The 21125-nt window shown below is 44.7% G+C and overlaps 1 protein-coding gene and 1 long non-coding RNA gene across 2 annotated transcripts in view; one reads left to right on the top strand and one right to left on the bottom strand.

The window, feature by feature from the left end:
* LOC146756367 (uncharacterized) overlaps positions 1-21125 on the bottom strand; it is a 499728-nt gene that overhangs the window by 17754 nt on the left and 460849 nt on the right. The gene's annotated exons all lie outside the window — the stretch shown is intronic.
* Positions 6237-7790, top strand: LOC146756384 (rho GTPase-activating protein 32-like). The gene is made up of 5 exons (XM_085524697.1): positions 6237-6329; positions 6677-6799; positions 6948-7025; positions 7210-7291; positions 7562-7790. Exons 1-5 carry the CDS (start codon positions 6276-6278, stop codon positions 7708-7710), a joined length of 486 nt encoding a protein of 161 aa, XP_085380823.1. The 5' UTR covers positions 6237-6275; the 3' UTR covers positions 7711-7790.

Here is a 21125-nt window from a genome sequence, read left to right as displayed (position 1 = left end):
TGGGCTAGATGGCCTTTAAGGGTCTCTTCCAATTCTAAGGATACTGTGATTCTAATCTGCTCTCCCCAGTAATTAAGCTCTTTTACTCTACGCGCTCAGAGTTTGAAGGATTTCCTCTTTCTCCTTTCTTTTGCATTTGGTGGATCTTTTTTCCCCAGTGTAAACCTCTGATGTGTGAAATAGAAGATAGATAAAAGGAGTCAATAAAGAGGAAAATCAAAAGTGTTCAGCAGCTTATCCTCTTAATACTGTGGCCTGCTGTATGAGCTCTGCTCCACGTGAGGGCAATGCCAGCTCTCCAGCTTTAGAAGAGCTACATCCCAATTTTTTCATATGATATCAGTCCCACCCACGGCAATGCAGGCTGTCCCTCCTGTTCCCTGTATTCTCCTACTGAATACTTGAGAATTCCATAAAGCGTATTCAGTCAACAGACATGAAACCACTTTAGGTTCTATATTGGTGTCGTCAGTAATGGTAAAGATTTATTGATACCTCTTTAAAAATCTGAACACAACTGGAAATGTCTCAACTTCTGTATCACGTTGTTCTGTTTTGCCTGTTTAATTGCAGAGAAGCCTGCTGTCTTCATGAAGTGTTTGAATGATGCTTTTGTTGAGGAGTGGGGTGTGATTAAATTGGAATGCGAAGTCTCTAAAGAGAAGGTCAAACCAGTGTGGAAAAAGGACGGTGTTGTGCTCACTTCTGGCAACAAGTTTGAGCTGCTACAGTCTGGGAAGACCCTATGTCTCCTTCTCCATGACCTCGAGAAGTCAGATGCAGGTTTATATACCTGTGATATTGGCAGTGATGTTGCCAAGTCAAATGTCGGCGTTCAGGGTAAGTACTGTGGAAAGTGAAGGAGTGCTAAAAGCACATTCAGTGTGGTCACTATGTCTTACACCTATTCCCCCACAAGCCTTAATAGTTTCTACAATAGAACTGTATTTCTGCAATTTAGCGCAGTGATGTCTGGAAAATTCCCATTGCTTTTGAAGTAAATGTATCTCCCTTTGCCATGAAAATCACAAAACATGTCAAGAATGTCCTGGAAATGTTTCCTTTCTAAACATCCCTAAAATGGAGAAATGGTTTGAACACCAGTAGGGGTAGGATGGTAACAAATTAGCTAATAGAAACATTTAATGTCTTGTCGTAGGCAAAACCCTTTTTCTCACGCAGCATTCTAGAGTTGTCCTCTCTGTTAGGTTTTTCCCTCTGTAGCTCATTGAATCTTCATTGTGCTCCATGGACTGAGCTGCTCTCCTTGTAGTTCTTCCAGAGCAAAGCCAAGAGATTCACGTCTCTTTTTTTTTATAGCTTTCTGGTAATTCTGAGAGGAGAATGTCTTAGAGAATACATCAGTGAGGAACGCAGCCATAATCTGCAAATCCTGAGTTCAAACACCAGTACTGCTACTCACATTGGTCACGAATGCCTTTTCTCCATCTAAACCTCATACTAACCTATCTCTTATCTTCCAGAGCTGAATATTGGCATTAGCAAACGGCTGAAAAACAATGAAATCCAGGAGGTAGAAGATGGCACTTTTGAATGCATTCTGTCCCATGAAAGCATTGATGAGTTCAAGTGGACACTAAATGGAAGCAGAGTGGAAAGTGGTGGGCGATTTAAAGCTTCTAACGTGGGTTGGTAAGAGACTCTCCTTATCAAAAGTGTGACTCCTAATGACTCTGGGGAAGTCGTTTTTATTGCCCGTGGTCTAACCTCCAAAGCCTCTCTGTCTGTGAAAGGTAATGAGATGGGAGAGATTCTGGGGTCTGATTCCTTCAACTGTCTTCTGATAAGATTGTCATGAGAGCTAACTCATAATATGGTTAAAGTGAATAGCAACCTTCTACTTGAACCTTGAAGCACTGAGAATTTCTCTTAAAAATAAGTAAAAGGAGGAACCATTTGACACAAATGTGAGAACTACCCAAAGCACTGGGGTAGTGTTGGAAATGGTCATCTCACTACAGCTTGTTCCATTAACAGTAAATCAGGAATGATCTGTTGAGGGAACTGTGGGAGCAATATCCTCTAAGTATAAGCTGAAGGGATGGCCTTCACATCATCTAGCTGTACAACAAATTCCTATCTAGAACATGTGCATCTGAGAGCATCATCTGAGGCTCCCAGTGTGATCAGTGGAGAGAAGGAAGAGGCAGTTTTCAGACATGGTTCATCATCCTCAATGGGGTAGATTTAAGAGAGAATTAATGGTGCCTGGAATTCTATTGTCTGTACTTTACAGATTACTGCTGGCTGTAGGATGGCCTCTGTTGCAAGTGCCTCTCTAACTTATCTCCAGCATGTAGATGCGTGTATTTTGAGAGAGGCATCCTACCCTAAGTGTATGTTACTCAAAAAGCATGTTTTCTTTCAGAAAAACCTACTGAGGTAACAAAACAGCTGGAGGATAAAACAGCAGCAGCAGGGCAGGACATCAGCCTGAGCCGTGAGCTGTCGAAACCAGATGTGAACATCAGGTGGTACAAGGATGACAAAGCAATCAGAAAAAGCCAAAAGTACGACTTGCAGCAGGAGGGAACTGGGGCCATTCTGATCATCCATGACTCTACCGCCAAGGACAGCGGGGAGTACACCTGTGAGACAGAGGACTCTGAAACAAAAGCCAGGGTCACTGTGCAAGGTGAGTTGAAAAGCACACTGGGGATGGCATGTAGAGAAGTCGAGGTAAATATCTGCAGCCTGTGGGTGATGTTTTTCTCTTCTGTTTCCTTGAGCGGGATCAATTCTTAGTTTTCAGAAAATATGGTGGATTAAAATATTTTAGTTAAAATAATCTCTAAACTGAATGATAAATGGCATGAGAAAGCAAAGCTGAGAACTAAGCTCCAGAAGAGAAAACAAAGTCAAGTATGGCATATTTAGAGACAGGTGAAGAACCCTTGAGCGCACTGAGGAGTACTAGCATACTCTGGAATGTCTCTTGGGCTCCCTACAGCACACATACTTGCTCTGGGGCATGTCTGGATGTCTGTAGAGCTAATTGCAGGGCCCTGAGAAACCTCTGGGGCACATTAGGGGGCACTGGTTTCCATGTGAGTGTTTCCAGGTTCCCAGAAGTCGACAGGGAAGCCTTTGGAGACCCCTTGGGAAGACTCAGTGGGGCCCTAGAGTGATGTAGCAGCTTGTGTTGGTTGCATCTGCTTGGCAGGGAAGCGAGTTCCCTGGTGGGAGCTGACTGACTGGGAGGTGATTCCCTTGGTTTAATTAATTTAATTACCTGGATTATAATTAAATAACACTGTTCAGCGTTCAATCAAGATTATATTTTTCCAAAGTACTGCAGTCGTGCATCTGTAGCAGCTTTCCTAAAATATATCGAGTTTATTCAAAATTCCAGTGATGCTCCTAAAGCACTTGAAGTGCATTTGAGGTGGGGAGTGACAAAACAGCTCTGAGAGAATCATCATCAAATCAGAACATTGGAACGGTAACTAATAGCAGAGATTCTGATAAGAATATTTAAATTTTCAAATTACCTTTTTCTAAAGTTGTATTTCACCAAGTTTCATCAATATGCACACTGAAGAGCTGACTTGCTATGTTTCTTTTTATAAAAAATCATGTGTTACAATTGAGAAAAGAAGGTATAGCATGTAACATCCTCCAAGTAAAGTGCAAAAAACATTTCTTCACAGTTCCAATTAATGTCTTATGTTTTGTTCAGACTCACTAAATGATGTATTTCAGGGTACATCACATGGGAATATATGAAGACTATTCAGAACAGGAGCTGCAGAGCAAGATGAACAGCATGTGAAGGTAAGGCCGGGAACCAAGGACACAGCTTTTGTGTCACTCAGCCACCTGTGGCAGAGGTCAGGATTTCAGCAGGGATTTCTGCAGACGTTCCTTGAACACCCCCAGGGTGGGTGACTCCACCACCTCCCTGGGCAGTCCATTCCAGTGCCTGGCCACCCTTTCTGAGAAGTAATATTTCCTAATGTCCAGCCTGAACCTCTCCTGCCGCAGCTTGAAAACATTCCCTCTAGTTCTATCAGTAATGACACGAGAGAAGAGGCCGACCCCCAGCTCACTGCAACCTCCCTTCAGGAAGTTATAGAGAGCAATGAGGTTTCCCCTGAGCCACCTCTTCTCCAGGCTGGACATTCCCATCTCCTGCAGCCTCTCCTCATATGGCCCCACTGTGCTCCAGACCCCTCACCAGCTTTGTTGCCCTTCTTTGAACACGTTCCAATGCCTCAGTTTCTTTTTCTCAGTGAGGGGCCACAAACTGGACACAGAATTCGAGTTGTGGCCTCACCAGTGCTGAGTACAGGGGGACAGTCACCTCTCTGCTCCTGCTGGCGTCACTGTTTCTGATGCAAAATGTATGTAAGTGTCACATGTGTGACATCCTTTTTGATGGAGTTCTGTGACTGGAGTTCAATGGATTTGAGAGCTGACTTGAAGCCTGTGGGCATCACCCAGGAGTTGGGGTGAGAGGATGAGGCGTAGGAACAGGAACCTCTTTGGTCGTTATTAACTCCCAACTTTTTGGTCAGGAATCTCTGTGTGTTTCTTTATCATGTAAAGAACAGAGTCATTGTGCAGCTTGTGAATGAATTGATTCACGCCTGTTGATTGGTGCTGTTCTCTACAGGGAGCTGCAATGGAAATGGACACTTGTGGTCCACTGTCCATCCCCCTCCCGTGTTGGATTTTCTGGGCTTTGAGACACGTCTTCCAGATGCACTTTGTGTTATTTCTGATGTGTTGACCTGTTGAGCTCCAGCCCCAAAGGAGGATTCAAGTACTACCATTGGGAATGTAGTATTTCTTGCTGAACAGAATTCGTGTGCACCCTTGTCTTTCGTCTGCACAAAGGATCTTGTAATCATCTCTGTCTGTGTTTCTTTTAGAGCCAGAGATGGAGCAGAGAGGAACACAGACTTGGGTGAATCTTCATTCAGGAGCAGGGACACGTCATGCTCATCTGAGGTGTCTGACTGACAGCAAGAGCAGAGAGGTAAGTTTCATAGGGTCGCGTGCCCATTTTATTTTATTTTTCATTCATGATGCATAGAGGCATTCCCCAGACAAAGTGAGCATTTCTCAACTGGACTTTCTAGAAATGAGCTAGGCAGTGAAAATGGGTTTGAAGCATTCCTAAGAGCCCCGCAAGAGAATGCTGAGAGTTAATCTGGCACCCTTCTTTGTAAACGTCCGGTGTCTGTCAGCTCTTCAGCTGTGCCCTAACACCTCCCATTGCGCTGCCACACCAGGATAGAATTCCAAGCCCACACTGAGTCCTGGAATGTTGTGGTGCCGTGTTGGAATCAGATGTGACCACGTGGTCTTGGCTCCCCGCCTTGTGGGGGGTCATGGTGGACCAGGCTGTTGGCCGTTGGTGATGTCATAAGCGGCTGGAATGAGGGGAGGAGCGGTGCGTTCTGTGTTCCTTTGTGGGTGAGCTAGTGGTCGGAGTGGTTGGTTGTCTTGTTGTTCTTGTGCCTTTTGTGCCGTTAGTTAGTTAGTTTTGTTAGTTTTGTTAGTTAGTTAGTGTTGTTAGTTAGTTAGTGTTGTTAGTTAGCGTTGTTAGTTAGTTACTGTTGTTAGTTAGTGCCGTTAGTTAGTTAGTGCCTTTAGTTAGTGGCTTTAGTTAGTATCTTTAGTGCTTTTTCTTCTCACCGTCGTGTGCAGCAGCTTGTAGGTAATCTGAGCTGACGTGGGATGGATGGGTGGGCAGTGAGGTGTTGAGAACTGCTGGCTGTTTGAGCTCACAGCACCGTATTGCTTACTCTTGACCATCAGACGTAATTTTCCCCGGTACACACGTTCCAAAGGGGGTATCAGTAAAGTTGGCACCTGTCCCGTGCTTCTTCCATTGTCTTTGCCCAGTAGAGGAAGCATCGTAAAGTTGCTGGGCGGACAGGCATCACGTAGCCTGAGACTCAGCATGTCTTGCAGCAAGTGGGTGGGACAGTTGTGCTGTGTGTGTTATTCCATGACTGTCTTAGCCCTGCTCACTGACCTGCTCTTTCTCTCTCCTCTCCTCACCCTCCGCCCACTGCCTCGGTGCAGCTTTTGCTCTCATTTCATCCGAGCAAAGCGACAAGGAACTGCTGCAGATAGCTTGAGGTGATCTCACTGCCAGGTACGTGCCATGTTTTGTCCCCCCGCATGGTTTTGCCGCAGGGTATGCGCGGGTAGCTCTGAAGAAGTCTGTCCATACTGTGCTGTGTGAATAGAGAAAACAGAAGTGTGTTTCTGCTCTGTTCCAGCTGTTCACACTTGCTGTGATGGGTGCTGCGTGCAGTGGGATCAGCTGTGAGCCTGAGTTGGCGGCGACGGAGGTACAGTATGAAGCTCTGGCCAGTCTTTTTTCCCTGTGTTGAGCCATTAGAAGGAGCTGCAGGTGTACTCTCCTGCAGGAAAGAATGGGCCAAAAAGGGCCTGGCCACCTGTCTGTGCCAGTGCCATTGCTGATTAGTCTGGGTAGAGAGAGATGCATCTTTGCATGGCCTGGCAATGCACGCCAGAAAGGGAAATAACTGTGATGAGACGTGCAGCTCCTTCTGAAGTGCTCCTGATAAGGACGGAGCGCATTTGCTGCAGCTTTCTTTGCAGATGTGCTCCTCACCTTGAAATCCTCCTGGTTTGTCCTCAGTGCCCTGACCACGGCCTGTGCTCTGTTTTGCAGGCTGATAACATGCGGGAGCCGCAGCTGGTGCATGCTATGTCATCTTTAAACGTACCAGCGATTGCGGCAGCCCATGTTATTAGGAGCCACGTCGCCCAGGGGCCGGATGAGCTCTCTCTGGAGGTAAGCAGTTCCAGGCGTTCCTTGTTGTTGTGCACAGAATTAGTATAGAGTGTGAACGCCTCGGGAATACTCTCATATTTTGTGTCGTAGAAGAAGGCTTTTGTTTTAGCTGTGCTGAAGCTGGGATTGATGTTTCAATCTTTTGCAGGTTGGAGACATTGTGTGCATTGTTGATATGCCACCAAAGGAGATGAGCCCCTTTTGGAGAGGCAAGCGTGGCTTTGAGGTAGGCACACATTTTTGACTAGAGAGCACAGCTTCAGTAGAGTCGGGAATCTCCGGTTGGAGCTGCTCTGCCTGCACAGGATGGCTTCTGGATGCAAACAGTTGCCCTGTGTCGGTGTCAGAGGACCTTCCCTTTGGCTCTGGGCTTGGGCTAATGCCCACCTGTCTTTTTGTTCTTATTACAGGTTGGTTTTTTCCCTGGTGAGTGCGTGGAACTCATCAGGGGAAAACTGCCCGAGTCCATCCTACATTCATTGCCAAAGCCAGGTGCGTATTTTACATTTGACAATGCGGGTTAGTAAAATGGGGTCTGAACGTGGCTTTCAGGGGGTTCATTAATGCCCGAGTTGAGCAAGCTTAGAAAGAGAACTGCATTAAGCTCCTTGGGCACCTCCAGGGATGGGGAAAATCCATTCTTGCGTGTCTTTGTTGGGAACATGCTTTCTGTTGTTACGTGTTCTGTTGAATGTGTTGCACTCGGCCTCGTCCAACCGAGCCAGGGCTGAAATGAACTTGTTTTTTTGTTTTGTTGCGCAGAGCCAAAGAAACGGGGCAAGTTCATCTCCTGCCTTCGTTCCCTGTTGAAGGCCTGCCCCAGGAGAGCGAAGCAGCCGGAGCCTCCAACATTCTCGGGATCCATGTCCCTGCTTGACATCGTTGAGAGGTATTTAGCCAACAGGACTTGAGGGCTGAGCTGTAGGAATGGAAGCATCCTCTGCTGTTTGAAACAGAGCGCTTTTCTAAGCTGTGTTTCAGCAGAAACCAGGCATTGACAGGAACAGGCAACTATTGGCAAGGGTTCGGTGCAGCTCTTCCCTCACCCTGCACCACGACTGACAGCATGCTCTGTTTTCTCTGCAGAATGAGTTCTCCCAGTAAGAGGGCAGAGTCAGCAGCTTGCAGTTGGCGTTCCTGCTTCTGCCTGGGCAAACCATCCCCTGTGGCCAAACGCCAACTGCAGAGCAGTGCCAGGGAGCCCTCTGAAGCTGAAGTCTTGGTCCTGGCAGGTAAGCATGCAAATCCAGCTTTCAAATCACTGCTTGTCAGCAACACAGGTAGAATTCATGCTTTCAGTGGGCTTGTACCTCCTTCTGGCATTCAAGCCCGTGCCTGACATCTTCAGTTGACCCCTGTCTTTCCCAAATGAGTCTCTTGTCAACACAAGAGCTGGACCTGCACGAGGATCACTTTCAAGACAGTGACACTGTTGCTAGAAGCCTATTTGCTTCTGCCCACCATCACTGCATAGCCAAATGTCAAGAACCTGTTTCATGATTCATCTTGTGAAACTTTGACACTAACTGCTGTGCGTCTACTCCTTCCTAGGTGACCCGAGCCCTTGTATATCTCCAAGACGCCAGGCATGTTACGATGCAGCATCCTGTGATTCCATCAATGAAGAACTGTTATTAAGCACAGGATGCTGCAGTTCAGATGAAAGCCTTCCGTATAACATCAGTTATAAAGAGAAGAATGCCATCATCGTTGAAGCTCTCGTTCATCCCATACCTGTTGAAGCTGCTGACCTGAGCCTGCCAGACTCCTCAGGCACCAGCCTGAACCGAGTGCCTTTCGAGGACAGCCCAGCCCAAGCACAGCACGAGTGCCCCGACAGCAGCACAACCATGCAGGCTCAGGTCAGCATTACAGAGGAGAAGCCAAACATCTTGGGGGGGGAGGTAGAATCAGGCCAAGAGTCCCAGGCTCCGGGCAACAGCACGACTTCTGAGACACTCTCGTCAGACAACAGAGAATGAGTCCCATCTTTCCTCCAGACCTCACACCCCCTCCTTTTTCCTATTGAATAAAGGCACGCTCGTGCTCAATCAACGCCTTGACTGAATTCTGAGTTTTCATTCGCAGAGATTGGGATGAGTACAAGAAACAGCAAGACAGCTCAGCTTGCAACGCTCTGGCTGTGGGGTGCGTGCAGGGACACTGTAACCATACAGGGAAAGGCTTCCACTGCTTCCTCAAGCTGTAGTCCAGCCCTGCTACTGCTCTGTGGCACAAAGCCCTGAGGGATGTTCCATATTGTTAACCTAAGTGAAGCCAGCTTCATGCACTGTGTTTTGTTGTTGCTGGGTGAGAGGGGGATGCACGTTGGTGAGAAGATGAGCATTGCTGGATCTGCCACGAGTGTCCCTTCTGCCTCTAAGAATATGTCCTAAGTAGGATGTGAACACTGCTGGCACTTCCTCATTGCACGTGCTTGGAGGATCTTCAGTTCTTGCACATTTCAGGATGTCTGTCAGTGACTACGAGGAAATTCTCAAGTACTAGGAATTCCATGAAACAGTTGGAACGGGTAAGTGTCATCTTTGTACAGAAACAGCACGCCTAACAGTCTGTCTCACCACTCTAGAATTAATCTGAGAATAGATTAACAGCTCTTGTCAGTTCTCTAAGTCAGGTTTCATTTGTATAAATTTGAAATTCGTTTTTTAAACCAGTTGGAAATTGTAATGTTATATTAGAGAAGAATTCACACTCAACTTTAAGCATCTGTGTTTTGATTTGTAGGTGGTTTTGCCAAGGTAAAACTTGGGCGGCATCTTCTGTCTGGTGAAAAAGTTGCACTAAAAATCATGGAGAAAGTTACTGTAGGGGTAAGCCAAAAGGCATTTAAATATGAGAATATCTTCTGTTGGAGTTGTGGAGTTCTCAAGAACACGGGGGCAGGTGGGATGGTACATACGAATGCAGCCTACTGGTCCCATTGCCTTTTGAAAGATGCTGTAGAGCTGGAAAAAGTTTAACAGAGCACCACAAATCTTGTTGCTGGTTGTTCAGAGGGCAGTATTCTCTGGCTTTAAAATGGAGGAAGTTATTACATCATTACATTACATTACATTATTGTTACATTATTACAGCAACTTTACCAAAATGCCAATGAAAATGCTGAATGTTTTACTTTTCATTTTTCACAGCTCTGTTTCAGAATTTCTATGGGAGTGATGTCAGTCATTGCTGAGTTGATGTTGAATTGTGTACTGTCCCATATGTGCTTGTTCTGTTCCACAGCAGTCAGATGTGGTACCTGGTATGTCACAGTAGTTAGCGATTTCATCGCTTGCTTTTATGGTCTCTTAAGGATGACTTGCCTCATGCTAAAACAGAAATTGATGCCATGAAGAACTGAAGTCATCAACATGTTTGCCCATTGGATCACGTAAGAGAGACATCAAAGAAATATTTATAGTCATAGAGGTAAGAAATAGTTTCTGCTTTCTGTGCTGTCTTTCTTACTTATCTTTCTCTGATACTCTCTAAATGCATTTTCAGATAACCTTATCTTACAGGGAAGCTGTTTGATTGCATTGTTTCTAAGGACCGCCTTTTGGAAGAGGAAGCTCCAGTCTTTTTTTGACAGACTGTTTCAGCAATTGCTTCTGTTCACAGTCAGGGTTATGCCCAGAGACCTCAAACCAGTGAGCCTGAACTGCAGTCAGTCTTCCATAAATAATAATGAATGTGTTTTTATTTTTCTGTTGGCAGAGAGAGTTACAGTACTCCACTCCATTCCAGTGGATTGCAGGAGAGAACTGAAGGGGGGAGAAGTAACACAAAGTAGAACTCATGGGTTGAGATAGAATTATGTACTGAGATAGAGAAAAGGATAATAGTTATGATGAATGCAAAAGCAATTGCTCACCACCTACCAATCAGTGTCCAGTTAGCCTCCTAGTAGTGGAAGAGATTTACATGAAGTTATACCCCCTTCAAAACTCCTTCCACAATATGTCATATAGTATGGAATATCCTTTGGCCAGTTTAAGTCAGCTGTCCTAGTTCTGTTCCTTCTCACTTCCTTGGGCTCTCAGCTGAGATTGACTGTGGCTCTGTACAACGCTGCCTGGCAGCAACTGTAAGCATCACTGCGCTATCTCCATTGTTTCTCTAGAATGAAAACGTAGTATTATATCAGACACTGAAGAAGATAATTCAGTCCCAGCTGAAACTCAGACAATAACTTGTGCTTAGGATTCTTTCCCTACAGGAAATGTTAGATATTTATTGCTATGTGGTACTGTGTTCTGTAGCTCAGCTGGATTTTGTTATCCTTGAAGAAGTATCTTCCTCTGAAAGGGGAGTAAAACATGATGCTCCTAATGAGCGGAGCAGAGACACAGATCTGATCTGAGTGTTGGTTTCACATTTTTGTGATGCTCTTTGCTGCAGTTTGTATCTCGAGAGAAGCCATTGTGGTGTCAGTCTGTTGTGTAACCTGCTCTAGTTTTGTGCCTCAAGGAAGAGTGATCCTTTAAACAAATGGTGGCTGTACAGAGGGTATGGGGTGAGATGCATTCCTCTGGCCCCATCCAATGGATTTTCTGTCACAAAGATCATTCTCCCCAGCTTCTCTTCTCTGAGTGGGAGCTTCAGCCCCCTGCACAGGCTGGAGGTCATCCATAGAACTTGCTTCAGAGTTTGTTTCAGGTTGTTATCCTTCCTGGCCAAAAACCAGATACAGTATTGTAGATGTGGTGCAATGAGTGTTGAAGCAGGAATGACTTGTCCTGGTCTGGTTGTGCTGCTTTTTAATGCAGCTGATGATCTTGTTGTACTTCTTTTCTGTCAGAGCACACTGCTGGCTTGCATTCAGCCTGTGGTCTCTCACCACTTGTCCTCCTAGTCCCCAGGTCCTTTCCAACAGATACAAGCTAGTATTTCCCACCTGGGATATTGGAAGATGGGAACTTGCCAGCAGTCAGTGAAGATCTCTGAGACAGCGAGAGCGAGCGAGCTTTGAGTAGACTGGGAACCACTGTCCACAGCAGGAAATAAGAGAAGAGAAAAGATGTTTCCTTGGGCATTTGGGTGGAAATCATTCCTGACTGCTTTCTCATCCACCGGGAAAATCTGCTGATTGACAATTTGAAGCTGATAGACTTTGGACTCTGTGCAAAGCCACAGGTAAGAGGATGTGTTAAATCAAATACAATGTGCCCCCAAGTAATGCATGTTTGACCACCGTATGCAACAGGGGCTTGTCCAAACAAACTCCTTAAAATCAAGCTGTTTCTGTGGCTGACATGTCATTGCATCTTGTTTGGATTGGCCTGAACTGTATGAGAGTGGTTAACAGATTGCTCAGAAGCACAGGTAGATAATTTTCTCTAGCTAGAATCCCTGTTTTTGTAGTCTAAGCTGTAGATAATCTTGTAGGTATATCACCTGTCTTATGCAAGGGTCTGTAATAGGAGCATGGGGTTGGTGTGCCTAAGGAACCCTCTAAGGAACTGCATGTAGGATGAGATTGTGGATAGAATAAAATGACTTTTGCAGGTGACGTACAAATCCTGTGATTGCATATGCTTGAACTGAATTGTTTCTTGATCTTCAAACTGATTTCCAGAATCCTTTATTAACATGTAAGATGGGTGCTGGTAAGAAAGAATGGGAAGACTGCCTTACTGATTCCAAGAGAATTACTTGTCCTCAAATGATTTTTCCTGGCCAAAGTTAGAGCCTCTCACAGGTAATCGAGACCAACAGGCTGTTGTTGCACAATCAACAGGCACAGTCTAGATGATCAGCTGAGGAAAATAAAGCATCATGCCAAGGGTACTAGATAAGTGAGCAGCTTGAGATCTGCACATTTATGTGATACTCATGGTCTTAGACAATATTTGTTTAGTGAGGTCACATTGAATGAATGCAAAATCTAAGATTAATGAAAATATACAAAGGAGATATACAAAGCCTCTGAGGCTTCTGAAGTGTTATGACCAGAAGACATAAACTCTGTTTTTGAAAGAGCAATTTGCTCTGTTAATTATCCATCATTTTTGTGCAGTCTGTTTTGTCAGACTTGTCTTTAGCTTCCAAGTTGTATGTGAAGACTTGTTTGCACTGTAATGCACAATGTACGAAAAATTGAGAGATGAAAATGTGAAGAGTTTTTCTATCTTTGATTTCATGTCTGGAATTTTGGAACCCACTACTTGCAGTTGTTAATCTGTCCAAACTGGTCTGGTTTGCAATGCCCTCATACTTCTTGAAAAGCTCTGCTGTTAAAGGCAGAACAATTCCTACAAGTGCCATGGCCCCACTGTTGTTCTAATTCTTGTTTCTTTGTTTTCCACACGCTGCTTTTCAAGCCTCCTTTTTCTTTACAGTCCAAGTGAGAATTGCACTGTGAGGTGTCTGAACCTTGTTGTGCCTCTACATAAAGAGAACAGCAGCAAAGCCTGACAAATGACTGTGCTGACAGCTCTCGTAGCCAGTAACACGTAACTGTGCTAAATCCCTTGTGATGGCTTTGATTTAATTTTTGCCAGTTAAATCCTTGTAAAAGGAACTGAATCAGTGTGATGAGCTAAGGTGAAGATGCTGGTTTTAGTAGTGCTCTAAGCTGAGTGGAAGGGCAATTGAATGAGGGTTATATGCTTTCTGTGGACAATAAGGTTGTGGTGCTGTTGGGGTGGGTCCAGAGGAGGGGCCACTGTGATGATCAGAGGGTTGGAGCAGCTCCCCTATGAGGAAAGGCTGGATTGTGGCTCTGGGCAGCCTGGTCTGGTGGTTGGCGACCCTGCACATAGCAGGGGGTTGGAACTGGATGATCTTTGAGATCCTTTTCAACCCAGGCCATTCTATGGCTGTACAGTTCCATACTGGAACAAATATAAAATGCTAACTATGTAAAACATGGAGTCAAACCTGTGTGATTTGTCCACACCAGGAGGTGATTAGAAAACAATTTTTTAAGCTACAAAGCTGCTTGCATGAAAGGAAAAGAAAATAAAACTACAAGAAAAAGGGAAAACCTTTCTTCCTGAAAATAGGAAGAATAATGGACCTGACATGAAATTTGGGTGAAGCAGCCTGATTTTATGAAGCTATTCCCATTATTTTCTTGGTGCTCTGTTTCCCAAATGAGTGGTTTCTGGCTGTGCTGCAGCACCAGTCTGCATGTGAACATCAGCTCTATTCACCATCTGGGAAGATTAGGACTTCCCTTCTCCCACCAGCACCACTGAATTACAGTTACTCAGTGGTTAAACAAAGGAATCCTTAAAGAAGGGTTTACAGCTGTCGTGTTATCTGAAGTGCTTGTGGCATTCTGATGCTATTAAGCTCTATGTATTAACAAGTTCAAAAAGAAAAGGTAGGCATCTGATTGTTGTGCCAGTTTCTAAGTGATTTGGAAAGCTGTACCACCCAACCACTCCTTCTGTTTGATGGAGGTGACAAAGCTCAGTTTAATTTCTGACTGCTGTTTAAATCCTGAAGCTGGAGCTGGTTCCTGGAGCAGAAAAAGCTCGGAAGCTGTCCCTCCTACAAGCAGGCACCTCTGAGCAAAATATGACATCTCGATTTCTGATGGTAAGGTCAGGAGATCTGATTCCAGCGTCTAGCTTTCAGCTTCATGCTATGTTAGTGGGACCTTTGGCATCTAGCACTGACCAACAGCAACTGACAGGCTGGTAACAGTGCACCCCAAAACAGTTACGTTTCTATTTATGTTATGAGGGAAAATTGTATCGCATTGAGATTTCCAGTTTTTACTCTTTGCAGATCTAACTAGCTGCTGGAAGAATCCTGTACGCCATGTTCACACCATTTTCAATGAGCTGGATGAGTCTGTTGTTGGCATTTTAATACCACTGACCAGGCAGGCAATATGTATGGAGTATTTGGCTCTCTCTACAGTCATGAATGTTTGAGTATCTTCAACATGTGGCTCATTGCTTCCATTTCAGGCTGCCCAGAGAAGCTGTGGATGCCTGTCCTTGGTGTTGAAGGCGAGGTTGGATGGGTGATGGGCAGCCTGAGCTGGTTAGTGGGCAGCCAGCCCATGGCAGGGTATTTAGAACTGGATGATCTTGAAGGTTTCTTCCAACCCAAGACCTCCCGTGATCCTATGATTCTGTGATTTCATTCAGGTTTATTAAGATTAGATGAGTTCTCCTAAATGCGCTGTTCTCCATATGATTATAATTGGAGTCTAGATGGATGATTTAAACCAGACTCCAAACTTTTTGATGGCCAAAATTAAATGAAATCAATCCTTTACTGTGTCAGTAGTCTGTAACTAGAGCCCCATCAGGTAATTCCCAGCCTCCTGCCTGTATCAGTGGCTGCACACGGTGAAAAAGTCTGATGGGATTTTAACCTCTAAAATGTTCCAAAGCAACCAGAGGGTGAATATATTCACTATGCAAATACCTGCAGGAATAAGCTTGTCATGTATGTCCTCAGGTAGCACAGTAGTTAATGGTGGGACTCAGTAGGTCATGCTGAAAGTTGAGTCTGCTGATCTTGAAGGTCTTTTCCAGCCTACATGACCTTATGCTAATATTTCTGTATTTATTTCTGTTCAGCTCCCAGAAAACCTCCCACCCAGCCCCCAACTGACCCCGTGGTGAAAAATAAAACAGAAACCTCAGTGACGCTGGCATGGTCCCCTCCGAAGATGCAACGCCCCATTCCAATCGATGGCTACATTGTGGAAGGCAATAAACTAACTGGCTTCAGGTGGGTGAGGTGCCACGAGTCTCATGTCCCCGTCCCAGAGTTCACGGTGAGCAATCTGTCTGAAGAGGCACAGTTCCGAGTGTCTGCAGTCAATGCGCATGGACAGAGCCCGTCTCTGGAATTCCCAGGGAGCGTGCACCTTGGTAAGCACAAAAACCCCAATGGAAATGGGTCAGTGTGAGCTGAGCAGCTGTGTTGGTTCCCTAAAGATGTTTCATTTGACTTTAAGGATAGTAGTGCACTAACACACCAAAGGCTTTCCTTTATTACTAGTTCTCCTGTCAACCTCCAGCTACCACTAAAGTGATACAAGTTCTGTTTCTGTGACAGAGACATGAATATCCTTATCTTTTGATATCACACATGTGCAAGAGGCAGAACTTTCTGTAACAGATCTTAAGCATAGAAGTGCTTCTTCCAGCACTCATGCAAAGGTAGAAGTAGAAATGTACCTATGATTTAACCTTCCATCTCTAAATGAGATACCAGACTTGCATCTAAAGAGCATTAAGACATCCATGTTGTTCTTCCTCAGAACCAGTCCTGGCTGTGAAATCCCCCCTAACAGCTGGTGAAGCTGTACCTGGAGGGGATGCCATGTTTACTACTGATCTTACAACAATGTGTTGCAGCACTTGGTACCTCAGTGGTAAAGTCTTACAAAAAAGCGAGACCTGCATCATCAAGAGAACCCAAACTACTCACAGCCTAATCATAAAGAACATCACCAAGAATGATGGTGGAGCAGAAGTGAAATTTGTTGCCGAAAATGTTGATGTCAGCACCAAGATGAAAGTGAGAGGTATTTGCTTTGATCCTTCTCCTTTCCTCTTACAGTCAAGGCATAGTTGCTGTGATCTGATGATTAGAACTGGGGCTGCAGGCATTCACTGACTGTACCAAATACCTGAAATTGCATCCCATGGACTGACGTGAGTCCTGGTAATGACCTAAACATGATAGCACTGAGTGTAGGGTAAGCCAGTCTACCCAGCTGCTTGGTATCTGAACCAGATTGCTTCATGCCAGCTGATGAATGTCTGCAGTTCACAGCTCTTGGCCAGTGCATTCAGTCAGCAGGTTTACCACTGCATCACCATAGAGCAGTACTTTCAGCTCCAGGTTCAGACAGCCTTTCTGATTGCACTGGAATAATTTAGAAGTAGGGGAGCAATCATTCCAATAATATCTCTATCAATCAGCTTTGCATAACAAAATAGAACAAATAAACATTCATGATGGGAGGACCTGTTTGTCATTGGGTGGAAACCTCTGCAGAAGCATGTTTAGAGCATTCTTAATCAGTAGAAGGAGATGTTTGGTTGATTTTTACTTAGTAAATCCGGCAAGAAGACCAAATGAAATATCTTGAATTGCTCAGCAGTGACACAATGATGAGTGCAGGAACAGAAGGTGATACTTTTTCAGAGATGTTGCAGCAAACATTGACCACGTTAGCCTGATATCAATTGAACTAACGAGGCCTTTGCTCCTGACAGGTGCTGCAGTGAGATTTACCAATAAGAGCAAAGATGTAGAAAAGATCTCCGCTCGGCTGCGTGAGGAAGCCAAACTGCAGGCTGAGCTTTCAGACACAGGCGCTACTGTGGAGTGGATGAAGGATGGGAAGGAGCTCAAGGCCAGTGAAAAATATGAACTGCACATTGTGGGGAAGAAACACACCCTGAAAATTCACAACGTCTCAATGGATGATGCTGTAAGTTGTCAGTGCATCTGTGAGGGGGATAAAATGCATGAGTTTGCATGATGAGGCTCTTCATCATCTTCTGCTGGCTTGTCACCCTTGTTGATCCATGGAGAAACAAGAAAGGCCTAGAGTAGTGTATGCACTTTGGCATTGGAGAGCTTACTTAATTGCTTCTTCTCAAAGAACAAACTCCAGAGAGTCATGGAGACATCTCCAAACAGAATTGAATAATGGGACTAAATTGATGGAGAGCAGAACTTCCTGCCACGGCTTGTCAGCTAGTCTTAATTTTGCTTTTCTTCTCTCTGTCATGTTAGCATAATATTTCATACTGGCAGGTCTGCCCAAAGAATTAAATGAATTAGCTGATGGACGTTTCCATGTGCTTTGCACTGTAATGTGACTATCAAATGAGTAATCAATGCTGTTATTTTAAAACCTGTGTTGGCAAGCTGTAAGACAAACAGCTGCTGTTGGTAGCTTGGTTACTGCAGAATCAGCTTTTGTGTATCTCATAGATAGGGAAGAGACCCTTAAGGGTCAGCTAGTTGGACTCCCTTGCAATGAACAGGGGCACCGCAGCTCCATCAGGTGCTCTGAGCCCTGTCCATCCTGACTTTGAACATCCTCAGGCTCACAAATCTTATACCTATGCCACACACTCGCAGTATTTCACCATTCAGCATCGCCACTTGTATCTTCTCTTGCTGTAAATCAGAGCGAGCTGGTAAATCATCTGCTGTGCGGGTCAGCTGTGTCTCTCCCATGGGCATCACGTGGCTGCTGGGAGGCTCTGAAGAGCTGCAGCCAGAGGTGTGTCACCTGCTAGGCCTCGTGCCCAAAGGAGCCCACAGGAAAGTGTTGTTGCAGTTTGTCATGCACTGCACTGCCATGAGACTTGATGTGCCAGACATCCTCTGACACGTGAGCTCCTGCATCCAGGCAGGACATCTGAGACGTCTCCTTCAGCCTGACGTGGCTGCAGTTTCACACTGGTTTTACTAAGGAAGGAGAAGGCACGTGGATGAAACTCTTTTCCTGCTCTTCCTGGCATTAGCTCATAGTACAAGTAAAGCACTGTCAGGTCAAGCCTGGAGGAGTAATGCTTGTCACTGACCTGTTCCTGTTCAGGGTGGAGCTGGAGGGTAAAATAACACAAGAAATTGTCATTGAAATTCAATATCTGTGAAATTCAGCTGGCTGCATTCACAGAACCTGGCGTTAAGATCTGTTTTCTGGTTTATTTCTTGAGCCTATTTTCCATAACCCAGTCTTCATTTATGAACTGAAGCTCTACTGAAAACCTTTCGCTGTGTATGCTCATGCTGCAGTGCAGCTCTTGTGACCTTTAACAGCACATTCAAGTTCCTCTGATCACAGGATCCTTAAGGTTGATTAAGACCCTCTAGTCCGACTCCTCACCCATCTCCACCAAGATGCTCACCATCAGCTAGCTAAAAACTCAGCAGAGATGATAGATCAAGCCCAACACTGGATTTGGGATGGCTAGAGATTCCTAAGATATTGAAGGATTGCTTGCAGGTGGTGTTGGCTCAGGTATTCACCCTGCATCCCACCTCCCGTTCTGTTTGGTTGAGAATCATGCATTCTGCAATTTCACTTTGTAATTCAAAGCCCCTTTCTTTATCTTTTAAAAAACTGATCTAAAACAAGCCAAGAAGACTCCGTTGGAACTGGTTGATGCAGAACAAAGGCATCCCCAAAGGACAAGTTGCACTGTTTGATGAACATTATTGGATGAGAGCTAAGCTAAGATTTAAAAAGTTCTGGGGCTGTCTCTGAGCATCAAATCCAGAGGAAGCCTGCATGATTCCCTGAGAATGGATACCTCCTACTTTGGTGTAGGGTTAAGGGAACACTAGCAGTAACTCCTATCACAAAATGTCACATGGCTCAGACAAAAAAGCCATCAAGAGGGGGCTTAATTAGGAGCACCAAATGGTCACAAGATGGTCTTAGGGCAGGGAAGTAATCTATCTACGTGACATTGATTGATGCTATTAGTTCTAAACAGCTTGACTCTAGAGGGACTGTTCTTCTTTGGTCACCTAGTTTTACAAGAATAGATGACTCCTGTCTATTACAGTTTTTAACTCATTATTTGTTCACTGATGCCATAAATGTGCCTGGCATAGCAATTGGCCTTGGTATATCCAGTGACTGAAAGCAACAGTTGTTGCTCTAAGAAATGCAATGCTAAGCTAGGTCTGCCTGTAGCTGACAGCCATCAGCTTGCTCCTCAGGCAGGTTCTGTGTGGATGGAATGAAGGGCATGAAATACTGATGTGCTCTTCAAACGCTGCTTGTTAGCTTAGAGACAAAGTGTTGAATAGGTTTGTTCATGCATTGAAAACACGTTACTTATCTGCCTTCATTTTAGCTTCAGAAGAACGTGTGCAGAATACAGAATTGATTAAAAGAAATAAGAACTGTCTGCATAGAACTTACTCTTTCCTTACACAGGAGAATCAAGCACACGTTTGTATGTGAGTACCTCCAGAGGTGAAACTCGATCACCCAAATGTAATGAGCAGAGACATTACAATCAGTTCTAACTGTATCTTCATGCTGTGCTGAAGAAGCCTGAGTCAGGATGTAAACCACTTTCTCTTTTTTTCTTCAGATGAAGCCATTAATGTTGTCAGCAAGCCCAAAACCACTTCAGAAATATCAGTCAGTCCTTCTGAAGACCTGGAGCTGGTGTGTGAGGTGTCAGCTTCAAGCGGAGCTGTCGTATGGAAGAAAGATCAAACAGAGGTGAAGCAGGACCAGAGGACAACCATCATCTCCAAGGGGACGCACCGCAAGCTCATGGTCAAAAATGTGACCCTGAAAGACCAAGGGAGCTACAGCTGTGAAACAAAAGATGACAAAGCAACATTCCAAGTGAAAGTCAGAGGTGAGAAAATGCTTGGAATCCCAGAGATAAAGGTACGCTTCATTTTGTGTGTCTTGCATTTGGAGGATCAACTGACAGCCTCTCTGGTGCAAAACATTTTGGCTATAGGACTTTCTTGGTCATCTAGTATCATAGCAACACTTTTCTACATGTGATTTACATCCAGGAATGAATTACTGCAACAAAGGGGAGTACAGCTGCGAGGCTGCTGGCTAGAAACTCACCTTCAAGATTCATGTAACTGGTAGGAAACACGTTTTGGTTGATATTCTTTGATTATTCCCTAGTCTGGCTGTGGAAATGTCTGTGTGAACGTGTCCTCTTTATTCTGCCATGAAACTGTTTTGAGAAGGATGAAAAGAAATGCTTACAAACGTGCAGCTAAAATGATTATTTGTTTTTAACAATATTTCATCCAGCTCTTCCCCTACAATTACTTTTATCATCAGCTGTCCATGGATGTCCAACTGTGATTTGTACAATGTGCAACACTGCTCTACCAGTTGATATTTCAACAGTACTATTTACACAGACGTCCTTTTCTGCTCCAAATCCACACCAGCCATGGGAGAGGGAGTAGGTGAGCATCTTCCTCCATTAGCTTGATCTAAATCTGACAGCTTCATCCAATCCAGGGCTTCTCCAAGACCTTTGAAAATTCTGTTACTGTTGAGGAGACAGCAGGCTTCTGGGCTTAGGTTAGAATATGGTGCCCTGTTGATGGGTCCTGAGAGTGTCCAAGCCTTACATGGAGAAAACCATCACTGCTCTTAAGATGTTTTGCAAGCAGGTGAAACTTGATTGAAGTGTGGCAGTGATGCTTTCTGAGATCTCTGGCCCCTAGTTTTTCTAGGCTTTTTGTTTGCCTCTTAAGATACAGTGAGCTGCTCTTAATTGTGGCTGTGTCCTTTGCCACGAGCATACCTCTGAGCACACAGTTATTTTGAGCTCCTCTTCTTCCAGTGGCTCGGATGAGCAATTCTGAGAGATAT

This window comes from Coturnix japonica, chromosome 27 (assembly GCF_054131305.1).
Source record: "Coturnix japonica strain WE chromosome 27, WE-NBRP24, whole genome shotgun sequence".
Lineage (NCBI taxonomy): Eukaryota > Metazoa > Chordata > Aves > Galliformes > Phasianidae > Coturnix > Coturnix japonica.
The sequence above is the reverse complement of the archived record's forward strand: the minus strand, read 5'-3'. Positions and strand labels throughout refer to the sequence as shown.

Bases quoted from the DNA above. Each gene is read 5' to 3' on its own strand.
- LOC146756384 (XM_085524697.1), top strand. From the start codon at position 6,276: ATGGGTGCTGCGTGCAGTGGGATCAGCTGTGAGCCTGAGTTGGCGGCG. The intron at 6,800-6,947 runs GTAAGCAGTTCC...AATCTTTTGCAG, and splicing joins CGGATGAGCTCTCTCTGGAG to GTTGGAGACATTGTGTGCAT. The intron at 7,026-7,209 runs GTAGGCACACAT...TTCTTATTACAG, and splicing joins GAGGCAAGCGTGGCTTTGAG to GTTGGTTTTTTCCCTGGTGA.